A 23,837-nucleotide genomic window follows, 5' to 3' on the forward strand; every position below is an offset into this window, starting at 1 on the left:
GTCTCGAGTGGCGGTAATCTCTGACGACTGAATAAAAATATTTAAATCCAGTGGATCAAAAAGCTAGGGCAAATCATGTTGCATATTATTTTTGGCGATAGATATTGTTCCACATACCCATAAGCCATTGCTTCTCATTGCTACAGATAAAGGAGTACGCCAAAGCAATGCAAATAGTCACTGACACTTGCCTTTAATCCAAAATACTGTTTAGTTTAAAGTTAGATTTGATTCGAACGTTCACAGAACGGAAAATATGGCTTCTTTTCTTTCCAAGCTATTTGTTCGTTTCTTTCTTCTTTGCTCATCATTATTGGGTGGGAATCTTCAGTAGGGATGGCTATCTTTCTTTCAGGCCTCTTGAGTGCCTAACCGAAAGAAGACATCAAAATCAACAACAAAGAGATCAGAAAACCTTGAGACTAGTATACCAGACATAAAAAATGGACGACGGTGAAGTGGTCCTAGTGATGTAGAAGGAGAAAGGTCAACACTATCATCGTATTAAATATCAGACAATTGATATGTCCGTTATCACTTGCACTTGTAAAGGTCTGGCTAATAATAACACACAAGGTAAAGTGGCGTGATCAAGTGGTATTACATGTCATACCAGCAAGTAATGAAAACTATTTCGTTTCTTCTTTATTTTTTTTTTTGGACATGATGATGTTTGTCTCAAGTCCACAGTAGTAATTATGATTTGCACAAGGTCGCAAATAAGGATCCTAGGATGAATTAGACGGTGGTATCATATTGCGTCCAGCCGGTTGTAGCTCCTCTGTCCACACAGGACCTGGTGAAAAGAACAAGATAAAAGGCGGGCCTCGGTTATGAAACGGCATACGCTTTCTAGGTAAAAGAAGGTGTGAGGATCTCGTCTCGAAAAGCTTCTCCTATCGCCACCATCAGCATCGTTTTGGAGCGTTTCTCAAAGCACACCTGCAAAGATGATGATCGGTACCATCGTCGTATTCTGCCTCCTGGCATCAGCAACTGCCACAGATTATGGTAACCTTTTCCTTAAACATTGTATGCTCTACATTATCTATACTTGTGATGTCCTTACAGGAACATACTTAGGATTTAATGTCTTCTGTGAAGTTGGTCGATATTTGCTATCCTTCATTTTTTTTTTTTGAGATCCCTTTCTTATTGATAGAATTACTAAATGAGAAATTTACTTTATTAATGCTCATGAATTTTCGGGGTTTTTTCACAAAAAATTCTACCTCATACCAACATTATTATACAATGAATAATCTAAATAATTACAATTGTATTATCACCCACTCAACTGTAAGTTGTGAAAATACTATCATGATTTCCAAGAGATACGCATCCAGAGGACTTTATCTCACCTGCTATCATTACCCTCCTTGTAAACAACTGAGGAAAAAAGAATGATTACTATTTTGATTAGAGCATCCCAGGCGTTTATAATACCAGATCATTGTTTCATGCTTATCTTTACTGAATGATAATAACAATCCTCTTTTACACTGTACGGTAAATTTATGAATGATGATCATTGTTATCGTGCACTGATTAAACTACTGTATCTTCCCTGTTAAAATGAGAAAGATATCTATATCTATATTGTATGGTTTGCGCTGCAAAAACGTCGGTGTTAGATTTAACACCGCGGGTGTTAAATCTAACTCCAACCAAGTGTCAATAGAGGGTCACACCCATAGGTGTAAAATGTAGGATGTAATGGTGTTGAAACGTGTTTACCTGGCACTTCACTGCGATGCTGTTAATTCAACAATAACACCACATGGTGTTGATTTGATATTGCTGGTGTTAATGTCAATGGTATAACACCGACCCAGCTTCAATAGGAGACCAGACCAACTGATGTCACTGTGGTGTAAATGTGTTCACACCTCTTTTTAGAAAAATCAAGTACTTTAACGGAACATTCTTGATCGTCTTGTTGAAGTTCAAAAACACGATCGACAAAAGAGCACCGAAAATTCAACATCAGCATTGTGTTTCATATCTAACACCGGACTGTTTGAAGTGTGGGTCTATTCCGATGTTCTTCTTTCTTTGATAAATAGTTACCCTCGTCGGTGGCAGTAACCAACGCGAAGGACGAGTGGAGGTTTACGCCAACGGAGCCTGGGGAACTGTGTGCGATGACTCCTGGGATATCACCGATGCGGGCGTTGTCTGCAACAGCCTTGGTTTTGCAGGCGCTGTAGAAGCACTGAGTAATGCCGCCTTTGGAGAAGGCACCGGTGACATTTTGCTTGATGACGTGGCTTGCACTGGAACAGAAACGAGTATCCTCGACTGTGGCAACAACGGAATCGGAATCAACAACTGTGGACATTCGGAAGATGCTGGGGTCAGGTGTAGTCCTGAAGGTAAGGTCAAACGCTCTATGTATTTTTGATTGTCGTCCTTTCAGACCCTCTCACTTCTGTTTAAATAATAAATCCTAGATTTCCGCATGAACGATTGTCTTGCACTTGTAAAAGCTGAAGAACAACCTAAATTTACGGGGGGGGGGGGGGTGAGTTGGGGTTTACTTATGGACTTTTCTTCGCAGTTCATAGAATGTCAATGTCAATGGCGCTAAATGTAACAAACAAATGAACAAATTTTTTTCCAACTGTATTTCCTGGATTCACAGGATGCTTCATATGACAATCGCACCGTCCGCCCCTCATTCCACACACTGTGAATGCTACTAGTTCTATGACAAGCCAAATTCTCGCTGGTTTTGGTATCTCTGCGAGTGCAAAATGATCACATTTTGAACAGTGCAAGGGTTGACAAAAATGGTCCTAAAATCATAACGCATCAACCAAAATTACAGAACTTGGTGTCATTCTATTGGAAAAAGAATGGCATTTCCAATAGTATGAAAAAAATAATGACATTTTTTGCAATGATATCGCTAAAATTAAAGATCTTAGGTGTTCCGTTCTTTCTGGGCCACCCTGTATAACATGTTCACCCTCTGAATAAAGGACTGATCGAAACCAAAGGTAAACAGAGCGTAGTACAGGACATCCCAATCTAACATATCGAAGTTATTTTTTCTTTTTGTCAAAATCAATGCTTAAAGAAGTACCTTCATTATTTTTACATTTGCAATATCTTTTTATATCAATAAACAACAGTATAATTTCTCCTGTATATTACAACTACAACAACAACAACAACAACAAAAAAGAATTTTTCAGGCCGAAACAGGAATTGAAAGCGAAGTAAAGCAAAACATTTTTTGGCTTAGATTTTTTTTTTTCGAAAACGCAACAATATTAAGCCATAGTTTTCTTTCAAAAATCGGTTCTATGAAATACTATGATAACAAAAAAAAAAATGATACTACTACTACTAATAATAATAATAATAACAATAAGGAAGATAGCCTACGGCCCTGCTGCCTGGCTATAAATGGCCACACGCGTGGTAACATAACCCTGTGATATTACTAGTGGCATAACTGGCTGGAGAAACTGTGCATACACGCAAGCCTACTGTCTGATATGTTTCAATTTATTCCATCTTCCCATACGACGGGATATTATGTATTTTCAGACCTGAAATGAAGAGATTGAGTACACACATCGTTGAAACTTTTCTGTTGAGATATTGGGTTTTTTCGAAGAAAAACGTAAACTGTCTTTCCGGGAAATGTGTTGGGGAGTGTGTGGCAGGGGGATACGCCCCTCAAACACAGGAGAGATTTTGCATTTTCTGACCTAAAACTTAGAGTTTGAGTACACACTTTTGTGAAACGTTCGATTTTTTTAAAATAAAAAAAGCAGTTGAATACTCTGGAAGATGTGCGAATGAGGGAGTGGCATATCCCCTCCCAAATGAGGAAAATATTTGCATTTTCGGGCTGGAAAATCAGAGATTCGCTGCACCCGTTTAGTAAAATATTTGATTTTTCTTCTATCTAAAAAAAAAAAAATAGTTATGTTTTCATGGAATTTTTTTCGGGGGGGGGGGGGGAACCTTCGACATGGGAGGGATTTTTGCATGTTCGTATTTTTAATTCAGAGACCGTGCATCCCTTTGGTGAAATATTCGATATTTGTTTCAGACCTGAAGTTCACTGATGTGGTGCACACTGCTGATGAAATGTTGTAAGATATTGGAATGTAAATTACATAATAAGAAAGATTGTATTAAGGAAAGTGTGCAGGGGGACTGTGGGTTGCCCCACCCCACATCCGAAATTCTGAGCTTTGGTGCACACTATTGGTGAAATATTTCATTTTTTTTGTTTGTTTCTATCAAAATAGATAGGCAAATGAAGACTAGAACTCAGGGAAAAGGGCGGAGAGGATCTCATCAGCGTGATCATACTGGGCTCACTGGCGCGCGAACGTTATTTAGTATGCCGAAACAAATACAATCACATTTGACGACCCTTCCAGAATTTGGGTGCGGTGAAAGCAATCGTTGTTGTTCGTTTTGTTGTTGTTATTGTTGTTGTTGATAATGTTTGAGTAAAGAGTATGCGAGTACGTGGGAGGTGAAATGAATTCTTTTGTCTTGTGAGGTATACACGAACCGCATACTTTTTCTGCAAGGCTAGTATAATTTGGCTGAAAATTGATACATAAATGTGTCTAAGTTGTAAGAAAAAACAAAACAAATCAGCTACTTTAAGGAGTCTGTTTTTTAATAGAAGAAATAATTGTTGTTAGACTAAAAACCAGTTAGGTTGACAATTTTCTCAATGTGTAATTTTGCACAATTCCCTCAGGCAATTATACCGTTAATTCAGACCGATGGTATATAGAATAAGCGTGGAATACAATTTTGCAAATTATACTAGGGACAAACATGTTTGAGTTTATTCAAAATTCCAGTATTTATACTAATAGTAGATAACCAACGTGATATTTACATGATGAATCATGGTCAATATGAAGACCTGACAATTTAGACGATTCAACTTGAATCAAACAGTCATTATTCACTTTTGTAAAACCTGTTCGATGTGAAATATAAAAAGATATTGGAATCATCGGCAAAAAAGAAGGACAAAACAGATGAATTTTCGAAATCACTTATTGTATTTTATGTAAGCGGGCTCAAGAGAGATCCTTTATAGAGGGACCCAGCAAGAAAGTGTTTACAAATTATAACTAAAGCCATTAATACTGACAAACTGTTTCCTGTTGGTTAGATAGCTCCTGAACCAGTCCAAGGCCTTTCCACGTATCCTATAGTGCGAGAGTTTGTATAACAAAATATCGTGATCGATATTGTCAAAGGATTTGGACAGATCAAGGAATATACCAAACCTATGTGATGAATCGTCAATTGCGTTGGCTACTTTATCGATAAAACCAACGAGAGGGTGAGAAGTAGAGTCGGTTTTTTCTCCTGAATTCTCAATAAGATTCGCCAAAAAAAAATTGCATTCATTTATAAAATTAATTACACGAGAATATATCTAATGTTCAAGAATTTTGGAAATTTTGTGGTCAAAATTGCTTACATAATTACTTACATCCTCTTTATCATTTTTTTTTTTGTAACTGGAACCACTTTAGACATTTTTATTTGACTATGCACTGTACCAGTAACAACGGATAAATTCAATATATATGTTAGAGGCGACAAAATTTCGGATAAAATATTTTTCAGTTAAAAATTGATAAAAATCGTGATGCCATCGTGTCCAGCACTCTTATTTCTTTGCTTTTAATTGTGAACTACGTCCTTCACCTCGTATTTTTTGAATAGGAGTAAAATACACAGATTGAGGATTTGAATTAGTTAAAAGATAACGAAATTCTTTATCTGTTGCTGGGATATATCAAGCAAAACTGGAACCTAGATCAACAACAACAACAAAAATCATTAAACGCATTACCTACACATACAGGACTTTGAATCAAAATACCATATTAAAGTATTTTCTTCACTTGTTCCGATCTAACTTTAACTCGGAGAACTGCATAAATCAGCTTTTGTGAGACCTTAAACTTCATCATTACAGAAGATTTGCACATCTGAGGATAAGAGTTATTGTGCATTGAAATTAGTTTGGAGAAACGGAAACCATTTTTAATCATGTCATGGTATAACCGGGAACCCCCCCCCCCCCGACTCATATGCTCATACATTCGTTTCGTTTGAAACAGTTTTGCAGACTGTCGAAGTGCAACCAATAGAATATCTTTGATTTGACATCTCAATAATATTGTGGTCTATTATCAGGAAAACTATCACCCAGTAGTTAACGTTTATATTCCTGAGGCCACTCGTGTGACCGAAAACACTGCAAAAAAAATAAATGAATAAATAAATAAATAAAAAAGATCTCGCACTCACGTCATGTGATAAAATCTTACATTGTAATGCTATTCCAGTAAGTTTGGGTGATCATGCAGTGACGTGGGGGAAATGTAGACCTCATATGCACAGAGATCACAATTATTTACGTTCACATAACAAAATGGATGTTAACACATTGATAAAATATCTGCAAGAACATTCCGTAAATGATGTCCTTGAAATGAATGATGCTGAAAAGGCCTATGAGAAATAGGTTGAAAGATTTAAAGCCGCCCTAGACACGGGGCTCCTTGGCAGCGATATAAGAATAAATTAAAAACTGTGTAACTTCTCTGATTCGTGCAGCAAAACGTACGTATATGTTGTAGACTATATATCATTATTTAAGAATAAGGGACATTTCACTGTTATATGGAAATTAGTACGATTTTGTATACCAGGCATGAAGACATCCAATTTTCAAAAGGCAAAATTTAATGGTGAAGAGATAACAGATTCGAAAATTATATCGAATGTGTAACATAATCATAATGCTAATGTAGAAAGGCATCGATTCATTTCCAGGCAAATCCTGAGCAATTTCTCAAACCAATGTCACCTGATATCTTGTTTTATTCCACTCCCTTTACTGAGAAGGATTTGTTGAAGATAGTAAAGGAAATACTCAGATATAAAGCAACAGGACTTGATTGTATTCCTTGTAGTGTAGTTCCTGATGAATGGAAATTAGCTCGGATAACTTTTTTTTTTTTTTTTTTTTTTAGCAGACTTACATATATCTCATGAAGAAAATGGGTATATTCTCATGTGGGTTTGGTAACCTTTGACTTAGAATGGTTCAAATGTTATTTTTCTCTCCGTAGGCAAGTTGCTGTTATAAATGGACATACGTCGACCACATTATTTGTCACATGTGGGGTACCCCAAGGCAGTATACTAGGGCCATTCTTATTCACTCTATACATGAACGATCTACCTCGTGTTGTCCATCATTGCACTATATCACTGCCATGACTGTACGCAGACGATGATAGGTAGCAAGTAAAGACCCCTTTGAGCTTGAAAGAATGGTGAACGATGACTTAGCCTCAGAAGTGAATTGGCTGAGCCATAACGAGTTAGTTTTTAATGTACAAAAAAGTGAAGTTATGCTCATGAGGTCACAAAGGAGCTTATCCCGTTTTCGTAACGTATTCTTCTTTATTGAAAATAGCTGGAGTTTGTCTCGGTATGTAAATACCATGCCGTCATTCTCGTTAGTCATTTGTCCTGGGCTCCACAAAGAACCCATGTAAAGTCAAAAGCATTAAGTAGTTTACTCGTGTTGAGACGCACACGGCCATTCATTGACCTAGATATCGCGATTGTATTGTACAAAAGCATGATATAGCCCCATTTCGATTACTGTAATACAATCTGGATGAATTCAAATTCCACCGCCACATAGAAACAAACTCCATAAGGTTGTTCAGAAGAGGGCACTGGGAATAATGCTACAAGTATGTATAGTCGAAAGCTACTGTATGAAACATTACATATAGACTGTCTTAATGTGAAGTTAGAAAAAGACCTACGCAAACTTGTTTCTATCGATAGGGAGATTTCTGCTAAACTAACAACAAAATTATCACGTTATCAACCGAGAAATAACGAATCCAAAGTTTCCCTACAATATCCAAACACTAATTTCAAGAGAAACAGCACATTGTATGTAGGGTCTAAAGTCTATAACAGCCTCCCAATCAATCTCAGATGTGAAACCCAGTTAAATAGATTTCTGTTAAACATTGATCATATCATTTTCCAAACTCGGTTTTAATCAAGTAATTTTAGATTTGTATAATCCATTTTTTTTAATCTTGTCTAGATTTCTTTTTTTTTTAAATTGGTGATATCGTATTTGTTTGTTTTTTATGTAGGCCTATATGATTTGTTTAACTTAATCAGGCTTTGTTATTGTATTTTTGTTTTGTCATTATGTTCCTTGTCTTGTTGTGAATGATATCTTTTGTTTTGCATTATATATATATATTTTTAATACCATGTGAATTGATATATAGAACTCAATACTGAAAAGCAGCCCTGAGGCTGACGGTTTTTTTTTTTTTACCGTGTTGAAATAAAACAAAAAAAAAACAAACAAACAAACTTTCCACGTTCTCTTCTGGTATCCTTTTTGTAAAGATCAAAATGCCTTGTGAAATAATTCTTCATAGCAACTCTCAAAGAAGATGTAAAAATATTGCGATAACGAACATATTTACTTTTCGTATTTTCATTTGGATTTGGATATTGTCTCCCTGTGTACGAGTATAATGAATGTAAAAAAAGAAGAAGATAAAAGAAGACTGTAAATGAATAAAACAGTTTCTGCATAAAACAACTCTGGGTCTACTCAAAGTTTTTACACTACGTCCTCTTTATTTTTCTCTCTTCATGTATATAGTTCGCCTCGTCGATGGGATTGTTCCAAATGAAGGTCGAGTAGAAGTTTACAATGACGGAGCCTGGGGAACCGTGTGCGATGACTTGTGGGATATCACCGATGCGGGTGTTGTCTGCAGAAGTCTCGGTTTTGCAGGCGCTGTAGAAGCAGTGAGCAATGCCGCCTTTGGAGAAGGCACCGGTGACATTTTGCTTGATGACGTGTCATGCAGTGGAACAGAAACGGGTATCTTTGATTGTGGCAACCCTGGAATCGGAGTCAACAACTGTGGACATCACGAAGATGCTGGGGTCGTGTGCACTCCTGCAGGTAAAGCTAGGCAGTCTAATAAATATATATAATATATAACAAATAATGAATAATAAATGATTTATAATATATAATATATAATATATAGTATATAATATATAATATATAATATATAATATTATTTATAATATACATGTATAATACAAAGATATAGTTATATCTGTATCTTATGAAGTCAAGGAGTTCCTCTCCAAAAGAGGGTTGATCAATTTTTCATCAAAGCTTCTTTTGCAGAACTCCCATACATTAAAGACGTAATTTACTATTTGCAGATGAAACAAAAACCCAGCACTAGTGCCTTAACAGTTCTAAAATGTGAGTTTGGGAAAGAAACAACCACTGTAAAAATTTGAGTTGGTAAAACCGATGTTAAGTATTGTTAAATATAAAAGATGTGAACAATAGTGAGGATAATCCAGACTAAACCGTCTACAGTTATGGTTTAATGAGAAAATCAGTGATATCTCCTTATATTTTAGGCTTGCTAGCAAAAAAAAAAAAGGATGGTAGGATATTGTAAAATTTGGGATACAACTGACCTACACATATGCACCAAAAGGGATATCTTGAACATTTTTTTAATCACTACTCCCAAAGGTAAACATGACCTTTAATATGAAAGTATCAAATTTCTTGTAAGAAAATGGAGCAATAGGACAATAAAAAAACGAATTTCGTTCCAAAAATATTAAATTCATATCTGTTTTTCCCCAGAGGTGCTAAAGTCAGACGGATTTAGTCAGAAAAGCATGTGCATGATTTCACTGCTCTTTAAAATCAATAAGGCTATGATGTCTAGCTTCCATAGCTGTGCAGTTTTCCATTACCTGTGGATATTTTATTTCTGTGCAGTAAGAAAAAAAATGCAGATAACTTATTATCCAAGAAAGCAAAATTCACAGAAAGCATAGTCATCATAATAACATTTACGTGTTGTACATTTATTTCAGTTCAGTTCAATTCTATTCAATTCAAATTCTATTTAGTCTTTTGGTCACCATACATTACCGTCCATCACAATACACTTTTCGATCACCATACAACATCACCGTGCTACATCCACAAAATCCCAACAAATCGTTTTTTTTTAAAGAATTAGTTTAGACACGTAGATTTTCAGAGGCAGATTTTCATACCCCGTTACTGCGTCCTTCTATGAGGCATACCGTCAACCCAGCGCACAAAAAAAAAAAAAACATCCAGAAGCATGTGAAATAAAAATCCATCTTTTGTCTCTGTTGATTTGCTGCAAATTGAACTTTTGTCGTTTGTTCACCAGTGTGAGTTCTATGTCAGCTTGAAGGATTCATTATATGGAATTTGATAGGATCAGTGGATTTGTCGATTTCTCTCTTATTTTAAATACTGCGGATATATTTATGAAAGTTTGACTTATGATTTTATTTGTCTTGGTCTGCTCATTCACTGCAGTGTTTATTCAACGTTTTGAACGGCTATGAACATTTTTTTTTATTTATGTTGAAGATTAGCGCAAACAATATGGATCTTGTACCGTGCATAATGTACTACTCAACGAGGGTGTTTTGCGAAGTGCCGAGTTGAGTCACTCTTGGGGAGTCTACAGTGTAATGCTTCTTATGTAGGGATTCTTCACCAACCTTTCAGTCAGTCTCTTTATCAACCAAGAGATTCTATTTCCATGAGATTTCTGTGGCAGATTTTCCTTGTATCAAATTTCTAGGGATATTCAGTGATAATAAACTATCCTGAAAATGTCATGTGGTTAGCAAAATCGTGTCTCGAAATATTGATGTTAATAAGAGATTACGTTTTACCTCTCAATTACTACTCTGTTATGGTTTTTCCTCCCTGATTTTATCTTGTGTACATTACGGCTTGTTGACTTTGGGCAACGCTCATGAAAATCTGCTAGACGAATCGCTTCTTCTGAAAAGGGCACGCCGTGCTTATCTTAAATCCTGTATACGACCTTGCACAGACCAATAATCTTTATTTTGTTTAAATCATGAATTGCTAGAAATAAAGAATAATGTTATTTTCACTTAGGTCGGTTTATATTTACTTTCAAAAACGGGACTTACCTCCTTTATATAATGTCTTTTTTCATAAGAAATTGCGTAGTCATGAATACCTTACCAGACTATACGGACAATATCATTTTTTTTTTTTTGTCAAGAGCTATGCTAGCACGAAATGCGTCAATACATGAAGGTCCAGACTTTGGAATGCATTAAGTGATGATGTCAAACATGCCTAATCATTACTTGTATCCTATCAGGTAAATGGATAGTTTATGGCATATGACACCGTTCAAACTCTTGAAGGAAGGCACGAAGATGCTCTGCAATTAATGAATCAGACTCCTCCGTTATAGATGCGAAAAGATTATTAAAAGCCCTGGAGAGTAATCTGGTATCTTCACAATCCAGTCCAGGAACTGGAGTCAATGGTTCATCCAGTCTTCTTCCTTTCATGCTACCAATCTCTTTATAGCAAGCAGATAGATTAGATCTTTTTCAGCCGTTGCACACGAGTGGAATAGTAACCAGACTTTGCTGTGGTGATCATTTTCTTCATTTTGTTGCGAAATTTGTTTCCAGTCATCAACGTGTTATTGAAGGCAGTTTGCCAACGGGGAATCAATGATTTTATCTCACACGTTATCCATGGTTTGTCACGAGGATGCACTTTAGTTTTACGAACAGGGAGGGAATGTTGATTTCCTCGAGCTGCTGTCATAGACAACCATTCACTGATCGTTGACATCACTGCTCATGAAAACTTCTGGCCAATCGTATGAGCTGATCAGTCGAAGGAACACATTGCGCTGATTGGCATTGGTCTACTCAAGACAACATTTGTAGCGTTCTGTGTCACCATGGGACCATTTAGCATTTACAACAAAACAAAAGTAAAATCTGATTTTGTTTTATACATATTACCTTAAGCAAGTTTTAATCACATCCATTTTCTTTAATATCTCAATTATCTAGTTCGCCTCGTCGATGGTGAAACCTTAAATGAAGGTCGAGTAGAGATTTACAACAACGGAGCCTGGGGAACTGTGTGCGATGACTCCTGGGATATCACCGATGCTGGCGTTGTCTGCAGCAGTCTTGACTTTCCAGGTGCCGAAGAAGCACTTAGTAATGCCGCCTTTGGAGAAGGCACGGGTGACATTTTGCTTGATGACGTGTCATGCAGTGGAACAGAAACGAGCATCTTTGATTGTGGCAACAGTGGAATCGGAGTCAACAACTGCGGACATTCAGAAGATGCAGGTGTCAAGTGTAGTGCTGCAGGTAAAGCCATATAGCTGCAATATGTAAGAACAAAAAATAAGTATAAAAATCATTAAAAAAAAAAGGAGTGATAAATATCCAAGCTCAATGATCGAACCAAGTTTTTCCCTTTTTTGCAAATGTTCATTACGTTTGACCAGGTTTGAACTGCCTTAAAATTATCTCTCTTATTTAGTTCGCCTTGCCGATGGTGAAAACTCACGAGAGGGTCGAGTAGAGGTTTACGCCAACGGAGCCTGGGGAACTGTGTGCGATGATTCTTGGGACATCATCGATGCGGGGATTGTCTGTAACAGCCTTGGCTTTGGATCAGCTGAAGAAGCTCTCAGTAATGCCGCCTTTGGAGAAGGCACCGGTGACATTTTGCTTGATGACGTGTCATGCAGTGGACTAGAAACGAGCATCTTTGATTGTGGCAACAATGGAATCGGAGTCAACAACTGCGGACATTCAGAAGATGCTGGAGTTAGGTGTACTGTTCCAGGTATGGTCAGATAACTCTACTTATGTGAGTGTTAACAGTCTTCAATATCTTAATACCTTGCTGTTATTATTCCTTTTTTTTTTCTTTTGGCAAATTATGGAAGGGAATCTAAAAAAAATTGCATCTCATTTATCTAGTTCGCCTCGTCGATGGTGAAACCTTAAGTGAAGGTCGAGTAGAAGTTTACATCAACGGAGCCTGGGGAACTGTGTGCGATGACTCCTGGGATATCACCGATGCGGGCGTTGTCTGTAGCAGTCTTGGCTTTGGAGGAGCTGTAGAAGCAGTGAGCAATGCCGCCTTTGGAGAAGGCACGGGTGACATTTTGCTTGATGACGTGTCATGCAGTGGAACAGAAACCAGCATCTATGATTGTGGCAACAATGGAATCGGAATCAACAACTGCGGACATTCAGAAGATGCAGGTGTCAAGTGCAGTGCTGCAGGTAAGGCCAAACAGCTGCAATCTGTAAGGGCGTGCAGTCTTATTTTTTATCAATTTTCGATTTAAAAAGTGCAGAAAAATACATAAAAATCAAAAAATATATATAGTTATGATAATGTAACATTTTAGTTGATGTTATTCGATGGCGTGTTAAATGTCGGTGCTGCATTGGTATTAAACGTATCAAATTCCAGGCTCTTTATTTATGAGAATGAATGTTCGCTCCAGAATCATTGTTAAAACCAGGATGATAATATTCCAGGCGACGACGAAAGATACAAGATTTGATATTTGGTATAATAGGTACTCCCTATCCGACGGCCATATATTGCCCCTAAAGAGGGATGGCAGGGGAGACCAACACAATGCAGTCTTTACCGGAAGAGGGTGAAAGAGAGAACTCGTCTCCAAAGCACATGGTCACTTTTATAATTCGTGCATACTTGAAGGTGGGGCTTAATCTACAATATTCAAAATACAGGGATTCAAATTAGAATAAAATAAAGGTGTAGGTTAATAGTGACCACAATTTTCCCTTGGTCACTGACACCAGTGATCTACATATTACATGGTGGGAATGATGGGGGAGAAGCTGAGCTCTTGTAGACAATGGGGAGACAGGTTATCAAGAAATGTTTATGGGAGAGGTTAGGCGTCTAGGGAGGTAGGGTTTGTAGGCTGACCACAGGATGTGATGACCAGTCGGATAGGACAAAAATTTCTGAGAATAGCACCGAAGGAGTTTTCCTTCAAGTCTGTAGTGGTAGCAAATTGGGTTTGTAGAAACAACACTCCTCCATTTGATGTATTACAATAAGATTCATGTAAGCTCCATGATCGAACCAAGTTTTTCCCCCTCTTTTTATGTGCATGTTCATTACGTTTGAACAAGTATTAAATGCCTTAAGATCATATCTCTCTTATCTAGTTCGCCTTGCCGATGGTGAAACCTCAAATGAAGGTCGAGTAGAGGTTTACGCCAACGGAGCCTGGGGAACTGTGTGTGATGACTTGTGGGATATCACCGATGCGGGCGTTGTCTGCAGCAGTCTTGGTTTCTCAGGTGCTGAAGAAGCGCTCAGCAATGCCGCCTTTGGGGAAGGCACCGGTGACATTTTGCTTGATGACGTGTCATGCATCGGAACAGAAACGAGCATCTTTCATTGTGGCAACAGTGGAATCGGAGTCAACAACTGCGGGCATTCAGAAGATGCTGGAGTCAGGTGCAGTGCTGCAGGTAGAAAGGCCCCACAGCTTCAATCTCAAAGCGCTACAATATGTGACCCTGCACCTCAACACAAACAAAAAGTCGTTAGACATGAATTCTTAGTTAAGACCATATTCTGAAAGAGCAGACTTTAAGCTTTAAAATGATGTATAACTCAAATCAAATGGACTCTCCTAACCTATCTAAATATTGGAAAGAAAGCACAAGCCAGGAAAAGTGTGAACTGAGAAAAGAGGCTCTGAAGTACAATGTCTATTTAAGCGCTTAATCTTTACCAAACCGTGCTGGCTGTGCGATGAATGGGACAAAAAACAGGAAGTAAACCGCCAGAGTAACAACAATGAAGGGATTATCAAATTAAACTGAAATTAAGCATGGCTCATTAACACATTTTGTCCATAATCAATGTTAACTTTTAAAGCAGTAGCGCTATCCTTTCAAAAGTTCTTAGAGTTGAAAGTGAAGAGTGTGGACAATGTTTTTCAGAAATGAAAAAGGGATTCTAAGGACACACCCAATTACACTATTCTACCAAAAATGTTCGAGATAAACTGCTAAAAAAACACGCTTTCCTGCCCGTTTTCTGATACCAAATTTTAGCATAGTGTAAAAGAAGACTCGCTCTTCGGCTAGATTGACCCATTTCACTTATTTTCAGTCCTCACGCAAAATCAGCGTGTGCGACTTTATGTTCGTTTTGAGGTGCACGGTCTACATATCAATTACTATAGTCCTCAGTTATTTAATTGCTGCATTTTGTTTATTTTTTAAAGAAAATTAATCTAAAAATGCAAGAAAAACAAACTCTAAATAATATCGGATTGTAACAAGTAAAACAACAATAAAAAAAATGTACTCTTAACCCTACTAATGGTGTTTAATCCTATCTCACATACCTACAATAGTTCGTCTCGTCGATGGTGAAAAGCTCTAATGAAGGTCGAGTAGAGGTTTATAACAACGGAGCCTGGGGAACGGTATGCGATGACTCCTGGGATATCACCGATGCTGGCGTTGTCTGCAGCAGTCTTGGTTTCCCAGGTGCTGAAGAAGCATCTGAGCAATGCGGCCTTTGGACAGGGTACCGGCGACATTTACTCGATGACGTGTCATGCAGTGGAACAGAAACGAGCATCTTTGATTGCGGCAACAGTGGAATGTCAACAACTGCGGACATTCTGAAGATGCTGGAGTCAAGTGTAGTGCTGCAGGTAATGCTATAACATTCCAGTCTATAATCGTCTACAGTCTTCTCCTTTTTTTTCTAATTGGGGAAATAAATTTAGCAAAGAAAACAAAGCTGAAACTTGATTCGATCTTGATTAAAGCAAAACCAGACTTTTTTTTTTTTTATACTGTCATTAAGTTTAAGCAAGTTTTAAGGACGTTCCTCAGTTAAAGTGAAGTCCGTGTCATTTTCTTCAAACTTCCTATAATCGTAACTTTGGCCCATCTGAAGCCTAATAATAAATAAAACCAAAGGCTCATGAGCTTGTTTTTTCTTCTACGGGACAGTGAAGAATATGACAATGTGTCGTCCAGTACCAAAATGATAGCGTTACAGGATCATTTCCACGATTGGTAACAAAATCTACAATGACAAATTTAGATCCCATGATTCTTGAAAAATCCACTTTATTTTCTCCAAATTTGCAAGAATGGGTACCCAAAAAGATACCCAAAACGAGGGAAAGGTTTTAAAATTAGGGTATACACTCTCATTTTCAAGCAAGCAGCGCCCTCACGCGGCAGAAACCACTGAAATCTCTCAAATCCTTGTGAGGAACGTTTTCTGTTACGGGTGGACTATAGGAGAAGGTGATGAAACTTATGCTGTTCGTTCAAAACCGATGTGATTTAAAAAAAAAAAAAAACTTCACCAAATTGTAGAAAATATGTAAAAATGGGTGGTTTTTGGTGTACTCGTTTCTGTGCTGGCAGCGCCCCCATGTGGTGGAAATCACAGTAAGACCTCAAAATTTGGTCATTAACCTATCCAGGGATGCCCTAATCGGGTGGGTGCAAGAATCTCATGGTATAACACTCAAAACCCATGACCTTTTCACGAAACTTGTCAACATTGTAGAAAAAGGCTTACTAATTGCATAAAAAACAATAAAAATGAGAGGTTTGTGTGATCGTTTTTGCGCTGGCAGCACTCCCGTATGACAGAAATCGTCGTAGGACCCCCAAATCTGGTTAATAACCTATCCTAAGGCGCCGTGATCAGGTGGGGTTCATGAATCTCATGCCTTACATTCAAAACCCATGTAATTTTCCCGAAAACTTGACCAAATTGTAAAAGAAGGGTTACTTATGCACAAAAATAATAGAAATGGGAGGTTCGTGTGCTCGTTTTTATACCAGCAGCACCCCCGAAACAGAAACCATCGGAAGGCCTCAAAAGCTGGTCAGGAACCAAGGCAGGGATGCCTTTAGGGTTAGGCCATAAATCTCATACAGTACACTCAAAACCCATTTTCTTTTCACAACATTTGTCAACATATGGATGTGCTAGCCCATGTATTGCTTCCCTGTTCCTACGTCAGCTGTGTCATTTCCATGTAAATGTATGTTATGTAGTGTCATTTGTATTTGGCTGAATAAGTAATAATAATGATGATGATGATAATTATAATGATAATAATAATAATAATAATGATAATGATAAAAACAAAGAGTGAAAAATTCCACACAGATATGTTTTTGTTTTAATTGTTTCCCTTTCTTTCTGTAACTGTAGAAAGTGATACTGGAGGAAGAAAAGTAAGGAAAGGGGAATTTTGACATTAATAGTCTCTCCTCCAAAGGAAAAAACAAATCTTGACGTGACAGCGTTGATTGTAGTTTGCATTTGTTGGTTGTTGCAGTGGTTGGTATGATGTAAACTGTGGCGATGTACCTTGAATAACCCACCTCAGCCCCTCTCCCCCCTCCCCTCCCCCCCCCCCAAAAAAAAAAATGAAGCAGCTGTAATTAACACTCGATTGACAGGGTTTCAGAGCGGAGTAATATGAGGTTAATTTTTGAAGAAAAAAAAATCATTGGTGTCATGAACATTTGGAATAGGATTAAAAGAAAACCAAAACATATCTTCACAATTTTTACGTACGCGAAACGGATCGGTTGAAGTTGTTTACTGTGAGAGTGACAGAACACTCGCTTGTAAGCGCACTTGTAATAAGTAGAGTTTATTGCGCACAAACGTAACTGTTACTTAAAGACTTTATCTCGTTTATCTAGTTCGCCTCGTCGATGGTGAAACCGTAAATGAAGGTCGAGTAGAGGTTTACGCCAACGGAGCCTGGGGAACTGTGTGTGATGACCTTTGGGATATCACCGATGCGGGCGTTGTCTGCAGCAGTCTTGGTTTTCACGGCGCTGTAGAAGCGCTAAGCAATGCGGCCTTTGGAGAAGGCACGGGTGACATCTTGCTTGATGACGTGTCATGCAGTGGAACAGAAATGAGCATCTTTGATTGTGGCAACCCTGGAATTGGAGTCAACAACTGTGGACATTCAGAAGATGCTGGGGTCAGGTGCAGTGCTGGTAGATAGGCCCCACAGCTTCAATCTCAAAGCGCTACAATACAGTCCACATTTGTTGGTGATTTTGTTTATTTTTTCAAAGAAGATTATTCTTATAATTCAAGGAAAACAAACTCTAAATATCGGATTGTAACAAGTCAAACAAGATTTTTTTTTTCGAAATATCTTTACCCTACTAATGTTGTTTAATTCTATCTCACTTATCTATAGTTCGTCTCGTCGATGGTGAAAGCTCTAATGAAGGTCGAGTAGAGGTTTATGACAACGGAGCCTGGGGAACTGTGTGCGATGACTCCTGGGATATCATCGATGCCGGCGTTGTCTGCAGAAGTCTTGGTTTCCCAGGTGCTGTAGAAGCACTGAGCAATGCGGCCTTTGGACAGGGTACCGGCGACATTTTACTTGATGACGTGTCATGCAGTGGAACAGAAACGAGCATCTTTGATTGTGGCAACAGTGGAATCGGAGTCAACAACTGCGGACATTCAGAAGATGCTGGAGTCAAGTGCAGTGCTGCAGGTAATTAATGCCATACAGTTCCGGTCTTTTTTTTTTCTCTCTCTCTCTAATTCCTGTTTTCAACGACTTGTGGAAATGAATTTAGTAGAGACTTTGGTGTTAGAGGTGTACCCCTCAGTTGGTTCAGGGATTATCTGACAGATCGTAGACAGTTCACATGTATTAATGGTACAAACTCTAGTATTTTACCGTTAACGTGTGGGATCCCTCAAGGCAGTATTTTGGGCCCTCTTCTTTTTTTGATATAGGTTAATGATATGATAAATACATCAAAATTTTTACGATTCATTCTGTATGCAGATGACACAAATATATTGTTTTTACATAGAGATGTAAATACCCTGTATAGTATACTGTTAACACTGAAATTATGTACGTTTGTGACTGGCTCCAAGCCAATAAGCTACAGATAAATGTTGATAAGACAAAATATATGATAATCCGCTCTAACAGAAGTTTTCGGCAAAATGTTTCATTGATGTCGTATTCAGAAATTAAGATAGATAATCGAATTATTGATCAAGTTGATAGTAATAATTAGGATTTATTATTGATGATAAACTTACTTGGACTATACACGTGTGAATAGTATTCATGGGAAGATTAGTATTTCTATCGGTATAATGCATAAGCTCCGTTCAGCACTGCCGTTACATACTCTTTTTATGGTGTATAATGCCTTTATCTTGCCTCATTTTGATTATTGTAGTCTTGTATGGGCTGGAGCCAGCTTAACTAATTTGCGTCGTTTATTTGTTTTACAGAAAAAAGCAATTCGAATTTGTTCAAACGCCAACCCTCTTGACCACACCGCTTCACTTTTTAAAAAATTGAATATTCTCACACTGTCTGATAGTGTCTCAGTCAAAATTGGTCTTTTTATGTATAAATATTTGAATGCAATTTTACCTGATATTTTTGATGGTTGTTTTACACTGAATCGTGCATTACACAACATTGAAACTCGAAATAAGGATAATAATTATTGCGTTGCAATTTTGTCGCTTGAGCGTAAAAAAAAAAAAATCTATTTTATATAAAGGTGCTAAGTTCTGGAATGATTTGGATTCAATTTTTAAGAACGTATCCACTCAAAGTGCTTTTAAGTCTAGATATAAAAAATATCCTTTAAATGCCTATTGAATTGTATCAGTCCATCTTTGTTAGTCTTGTTCTGTCTGTTTGTTTTATTTGTGTAATGTAGTAGCATATTATGTCTTCTATTTCATCTTATTTGTCTATGTTATCTGTAACTGTCATTAACTACTCTGAATGCAACTCTGAATGTGCATTTGCATGTACAAATAATGATATTCTTATGTATCCAACTCTACAAAGGGGATTACTTGTCTCAAGCCTTTGGCTTTCTTGGTGAACTCCCCGACACATTTTACTCTGTATATATTTCTATTTCAATGATTATCAATAAAGCGAATTGAATTGAATTGAAAACAAAGCTGAAACAAGATTTGATCTCGATAAGCAAACAAGACTTTTTTTGATAGTCTCATTAAGTTTAAGCAAGTGTTAATTGCCTTTAAGATTTTATCTCGCTTATCTAGTTCGCCTTGTTGATGGTGAAACCGCAAGTGAAGGTCGAGTAGAGGTTTACGCCAACGGAGCCTGGGGAACTGTGTGCGATGACTCCTGGGATATCACCGATGCGGGCGTTGTCTGCAGCAGTCTTGGTTTCCCAGGTGCTGAGGAAGCACTAAGCAATGCGGCCTTTGGACAGGGTACCGGTGACATTTTACTTGACGAAGTGTCATGCAGTGGAACAGAAACCAGCATCTTTGATTGTGGCAACAATGGAATCGGAATCAACAACTGCGGACATTCAGAAGATGCTGGCGTGCGATGCACAGGCAACTAATAGAAGGTTTGTCATTACTTTGGCAGTTGACTTTTGAAGAGTCGTGCAGTAGTTGATTTAGTTGTCGCATAGTTAAGAAAAAAAAAACGACTTGCCCTATTTGAATTGAATAGTTGTCCGTTTGACCGATGGTAACATAAACAACATCGTTGATAGGGTGATACCTAGTTTGGTGATCTTTTGAGTTGGGGCATGCAAACCAAGATCACTTCGTAAAGTGCCAACAAGACGTTGAAATCGCAAGAACCGGATATATTGATTGTTTGTTGGAATAGGACAATGTTGATGTCCAATATCATCCTATGAAAAAGGACTTTAACCCTTTACCTCAAAATGATTGTATAGTGTGGGTTATAAAAATGGAACTCAAATTTGAATTTGGAACCACTTTTGAAATTCTGACGGGTTATTGATCCAAAGTTTATTTGATGAAAATCGGTTTGAAATGACTGAGATATCAATATAAAGTGATAGAAAGTGGTCCTTGTAGATGTTGGGTCCCACCTTTTTGATAGGACCCTTTTTTGTTTGTTTGTTTTTATATCTCGACAATTTCAAGCCAATTCTTATCCAATAAGCTCTGAATTCCTGATAGAATGGTATACTAATATTTTATATTTCATAAGAGGTGTCTCGTTAAATGAAAGCAAGGGGGAGAGAAATTGAAGAAACTCACACCTAAAGGCGTGTCATTATCGCATAAAACTAGTATCATCCTTTTATCAATAAAGCAGCAAAGTGTTCAATGGTTAGCAGATGTTGTGGTGTATGTTCCATCACATAAGACTTGACTCGAGCAAACCTAATCTTTGCATTCTCTGAAACATTCATCTTCGAATCGGCTGATCGGTTTTTATAAAAAGTTGAGTTTTACCTGCGTTTCCGACACAATTTTGATGTCAGACTTTTGAGTGGAATGCAATGCATTCGGAGTATGTAGCTCGAAACAAGTTAGCTAACGTTCAGCATGTTGATTGGTATTAATAGATAAATGAGGTTAAATGTGGTGACGGATGAGTACCCCTCAGCAGGTACCCCCCTCCCCCCTTTCCGTCAGACTTGCATTCGAATTCACGCATAGGCGTTCAAATTCAATTTTCATTAACACCGTAACTCTCCTGGTCCATATTCATTCTTTGAGTGATCATCTTCGTTCCATACCATTCCTTAAAATTCAATTTCATTCAATTTAGAGACACGATGAAATTCATTGTAAATCTAAATTATGATCAAATCGAATCGAATGCTCTCTGAAAAAAAAAAGGGATAGGCAGGAAAACCTCAAATATAATGTTATATTTGTATGCGGCATTTTGTAACATTATCATTACCACGAGAATTTAAAAAAAAAATGCCCTTTTGTTGACTTTTATAATTGTTTTTGTTTTCCTAGGCTCTCCAAGGTTGCAGTGACAGAGGATACAATGGAAATAATTTCATGAGACGATGGATATGGGTTACCTTTTTTTTTTCAATTCAATTCAAATGAATTGAATTTGCGACACTGTCTAGCTTCTAGAGTGAAATTGGTGAATACCAAAGGCACTCCAACTCTTCATACTTAGCTCAATGCTTCCAAATGAACTGACACTGTCGAGAAAGATAGTAATCTTAAGTAATCAACCGTAATCTTACCTTATCTTCTGTATCAGGCTATCCTTCCTTAGTTTATAAAATACACTAAAGTATACGCAGACTCATACTGAATGGTTTCAGAGAACCACACGACAAGTTAAAAAGTATCAGAATATCAATCGGAAATGTAACTTTAATGGTTCCTAAACCTGGATTTGCTACTATACACCGAATGAATCCTCTGAAAGTTCTGCTAGCATTGCGTTGAGGACTTTCTTCTTTAAAGAGTGGTGGCTGGTCAATAAATGTATTTCTTCTGCAAAATTGGCATTGTTGACGTCTGTTTGTTCGCTTGATTGTTGTTTTCATCGAGGGTGTATACAGTGTTTTCGATTTTAGACAAAAGGCAAGTTTCCTATGACAGAAAGCGTTCTTGTAGAAATTATGTGCAATGCTGTGTATGTGTATGTGTGCGTGGTTGTGTGTGTGTGTGTGTGATGTTGTTGTTGTTGTTGTTGTTGTTGTTGTGTGTGTGTGTGTGTGTGTGTGTGTGTGTGTGTTTCAGCATGTTCGTAAGAGCCCGGTCTTGCAGAAGTAATCTACACTGTTGTCAACTGCTTGTCCTATTAAGAGGTTTGTCTTCTTAGAGTAAAAAGAGAAATAATGATTAGTTTACTTCAGTTAATTCTATGTTCGTATGGGACCTGCTTCAGCCAAAGGCTTTAGCTGGTCCGTGCCGATGAAATACGCATACACCAAAATGCACTAATATCGTACAGTAATATCAGAATGAGATATACACACAAATCCAATATACACTGATAAGAAAAATTGAAAACATCTGTCCCTGTCCATTCATAGCAAAGTAATGAATATTCGTATATCTGTATTTATTTTTTTTGTTCATCAAATATGTTAATAAAACAGAAAAGCGGGCACCTTTAATTCAGTCCAATAGCGAAACACACACCATATTAAGTCCAGCGAATGATTTTTCATTCTAGTCCAAAGGAAGCTGATGCTTTTGCCTATTTCCCTCGTCATACTCGTTGAATAGAATCCGTTTGTAAAAGTTTGTACGAGCCATTGGATATTCCAAATTCTTAAAGCCCTGTATATTTCTCAAACCATTTTATATATATAATATATATCTACATGTATGATATATAAATGTATATGTATATATATATATATATATATATGTATATATATGTGTGTGTGTGTGTGTGTGTGTGTGTGTGTATTGAAAACATTTTTATTAACTCATAAAGCATCATTATTTGGACAATATAAGTTTATTTCTCCGTACTGAGAGAATATCAATTTTCAAACGCCCAAATGCTCGGAAACCCCCATTCGACCACTCATTAAATTATTCATTAATTATTGCGTAATCATATATGCATTGTGTATAAAAAAAAATGGTAATCCAACTTTAGAGGGGTACCATTCTTTTAAATCGTCAGCTAAGGAGAGCCCAATTTTGGTTGTTAGGAAACAAGAACTCGATCTCTTCCCATTGGTACCTAGTTACATTGACAATGTCATGCATGACTGAGCACATCACTGAATGAATGAGATCAGTCAATTCCATGGAAGTGAACACACAACGCACACATACATATATGTGACCGTGCATCACAAAAAGCACAAAAGATCGCACACACTGATTATGTGTGAGGACTGAAAATATGTGAGATTGGTCAACCAAGCCAATCTTGACTTTTTGATATTTTCTGAAAGAGCAAGTCTTCTTCTACATTATGCTACAATTTGGGATCACAAAACGAACAGGAAAGTGTGTTTATTTAGTAGTTTATTTCGAACGCTTCTTTCAGAATACT

At 37.4% G+C, this 23,837-nt stretch overlaps 1 protein-coding gene across 1 annotated transcript; it reads left to right on the forward strand.

Annotated features, from left to right (window-relative positions):
* Nucleotides 1-759: 759 nt before the first annotated feature.
* LOC139715885 (scavenger receptor cysteine-rich domain-containing protein DMBT1-like) lies at nucleotides 760-22,284 on the forward strand. The gene is made up of 10 exons (XM_071627435.1): nucleotides 760-1,011; nucleotides 2,067-2,375; nucleotides 8,729-9,037; nucleotides 12,013-12,321; nucleotides 12,497-12,805; nucleotides 12,943-13,251; nucleotides 14,179-14,487; nucleotides 18,237-18,545; nucleotides 20,108-20,424; nucleotides 21,812-22,284. The coding sequence occupies exons 1-9, from the start codon at nucleotides 951-953 to the stop codon at nucleotides 20,416-20,418; spliced, it is 2,535 nt and encodes an 844-aa protein (XP_071483536.1). The 5' UTR covers nucleotides 760-950; the 3' UTR covers nucleotides 20,419-20,424; nucleotides 21,812-22,284.
* The last annotated feature ends 1,553 nt before the right edge of the window (nucleotides 22,285-23,837 follow it).

Source organism: Diadema antillarum, unplaced genomic scaffold (genome assembly GCF_040938485.1).
Source record: "Diadema antillarum isolate AM-2024a unplaced genomic scaffold, OU_Dant_1.0 scf00000057, whole genome shotgun sequence".
NCBI lineage: Eukaryota > Metazoa > Echinodermata > Echinoidea > Diadematoida > Diadematidae > Diadema > Diadema antillarum.

Bases quoted from the DNA above. Each gene is read 5' to 3' on its own strand.
- LOC139715885 (XM_071627435.1), top strand. From the start codon at position 951: ATGATGATCGGTACCATCGTCGTATTCTGCCTCCTGGCATCAGCAACT. The intron at 9,038-12,012 runs GTAAAGCTAGGC...TCAATTATCTAG, and splicing joins GGTCGTGTGCACTCCTGCAG to TTCGCCTCGTCGATGGTGAA. The intron at 13,252-14,178 runs GTAAGGCCAAAC...TCTCTTATCTAG, and splicing joins TGTCAAGTGCAGTGCTGCAG to TTCGCCTTGCCGATGGTGAA.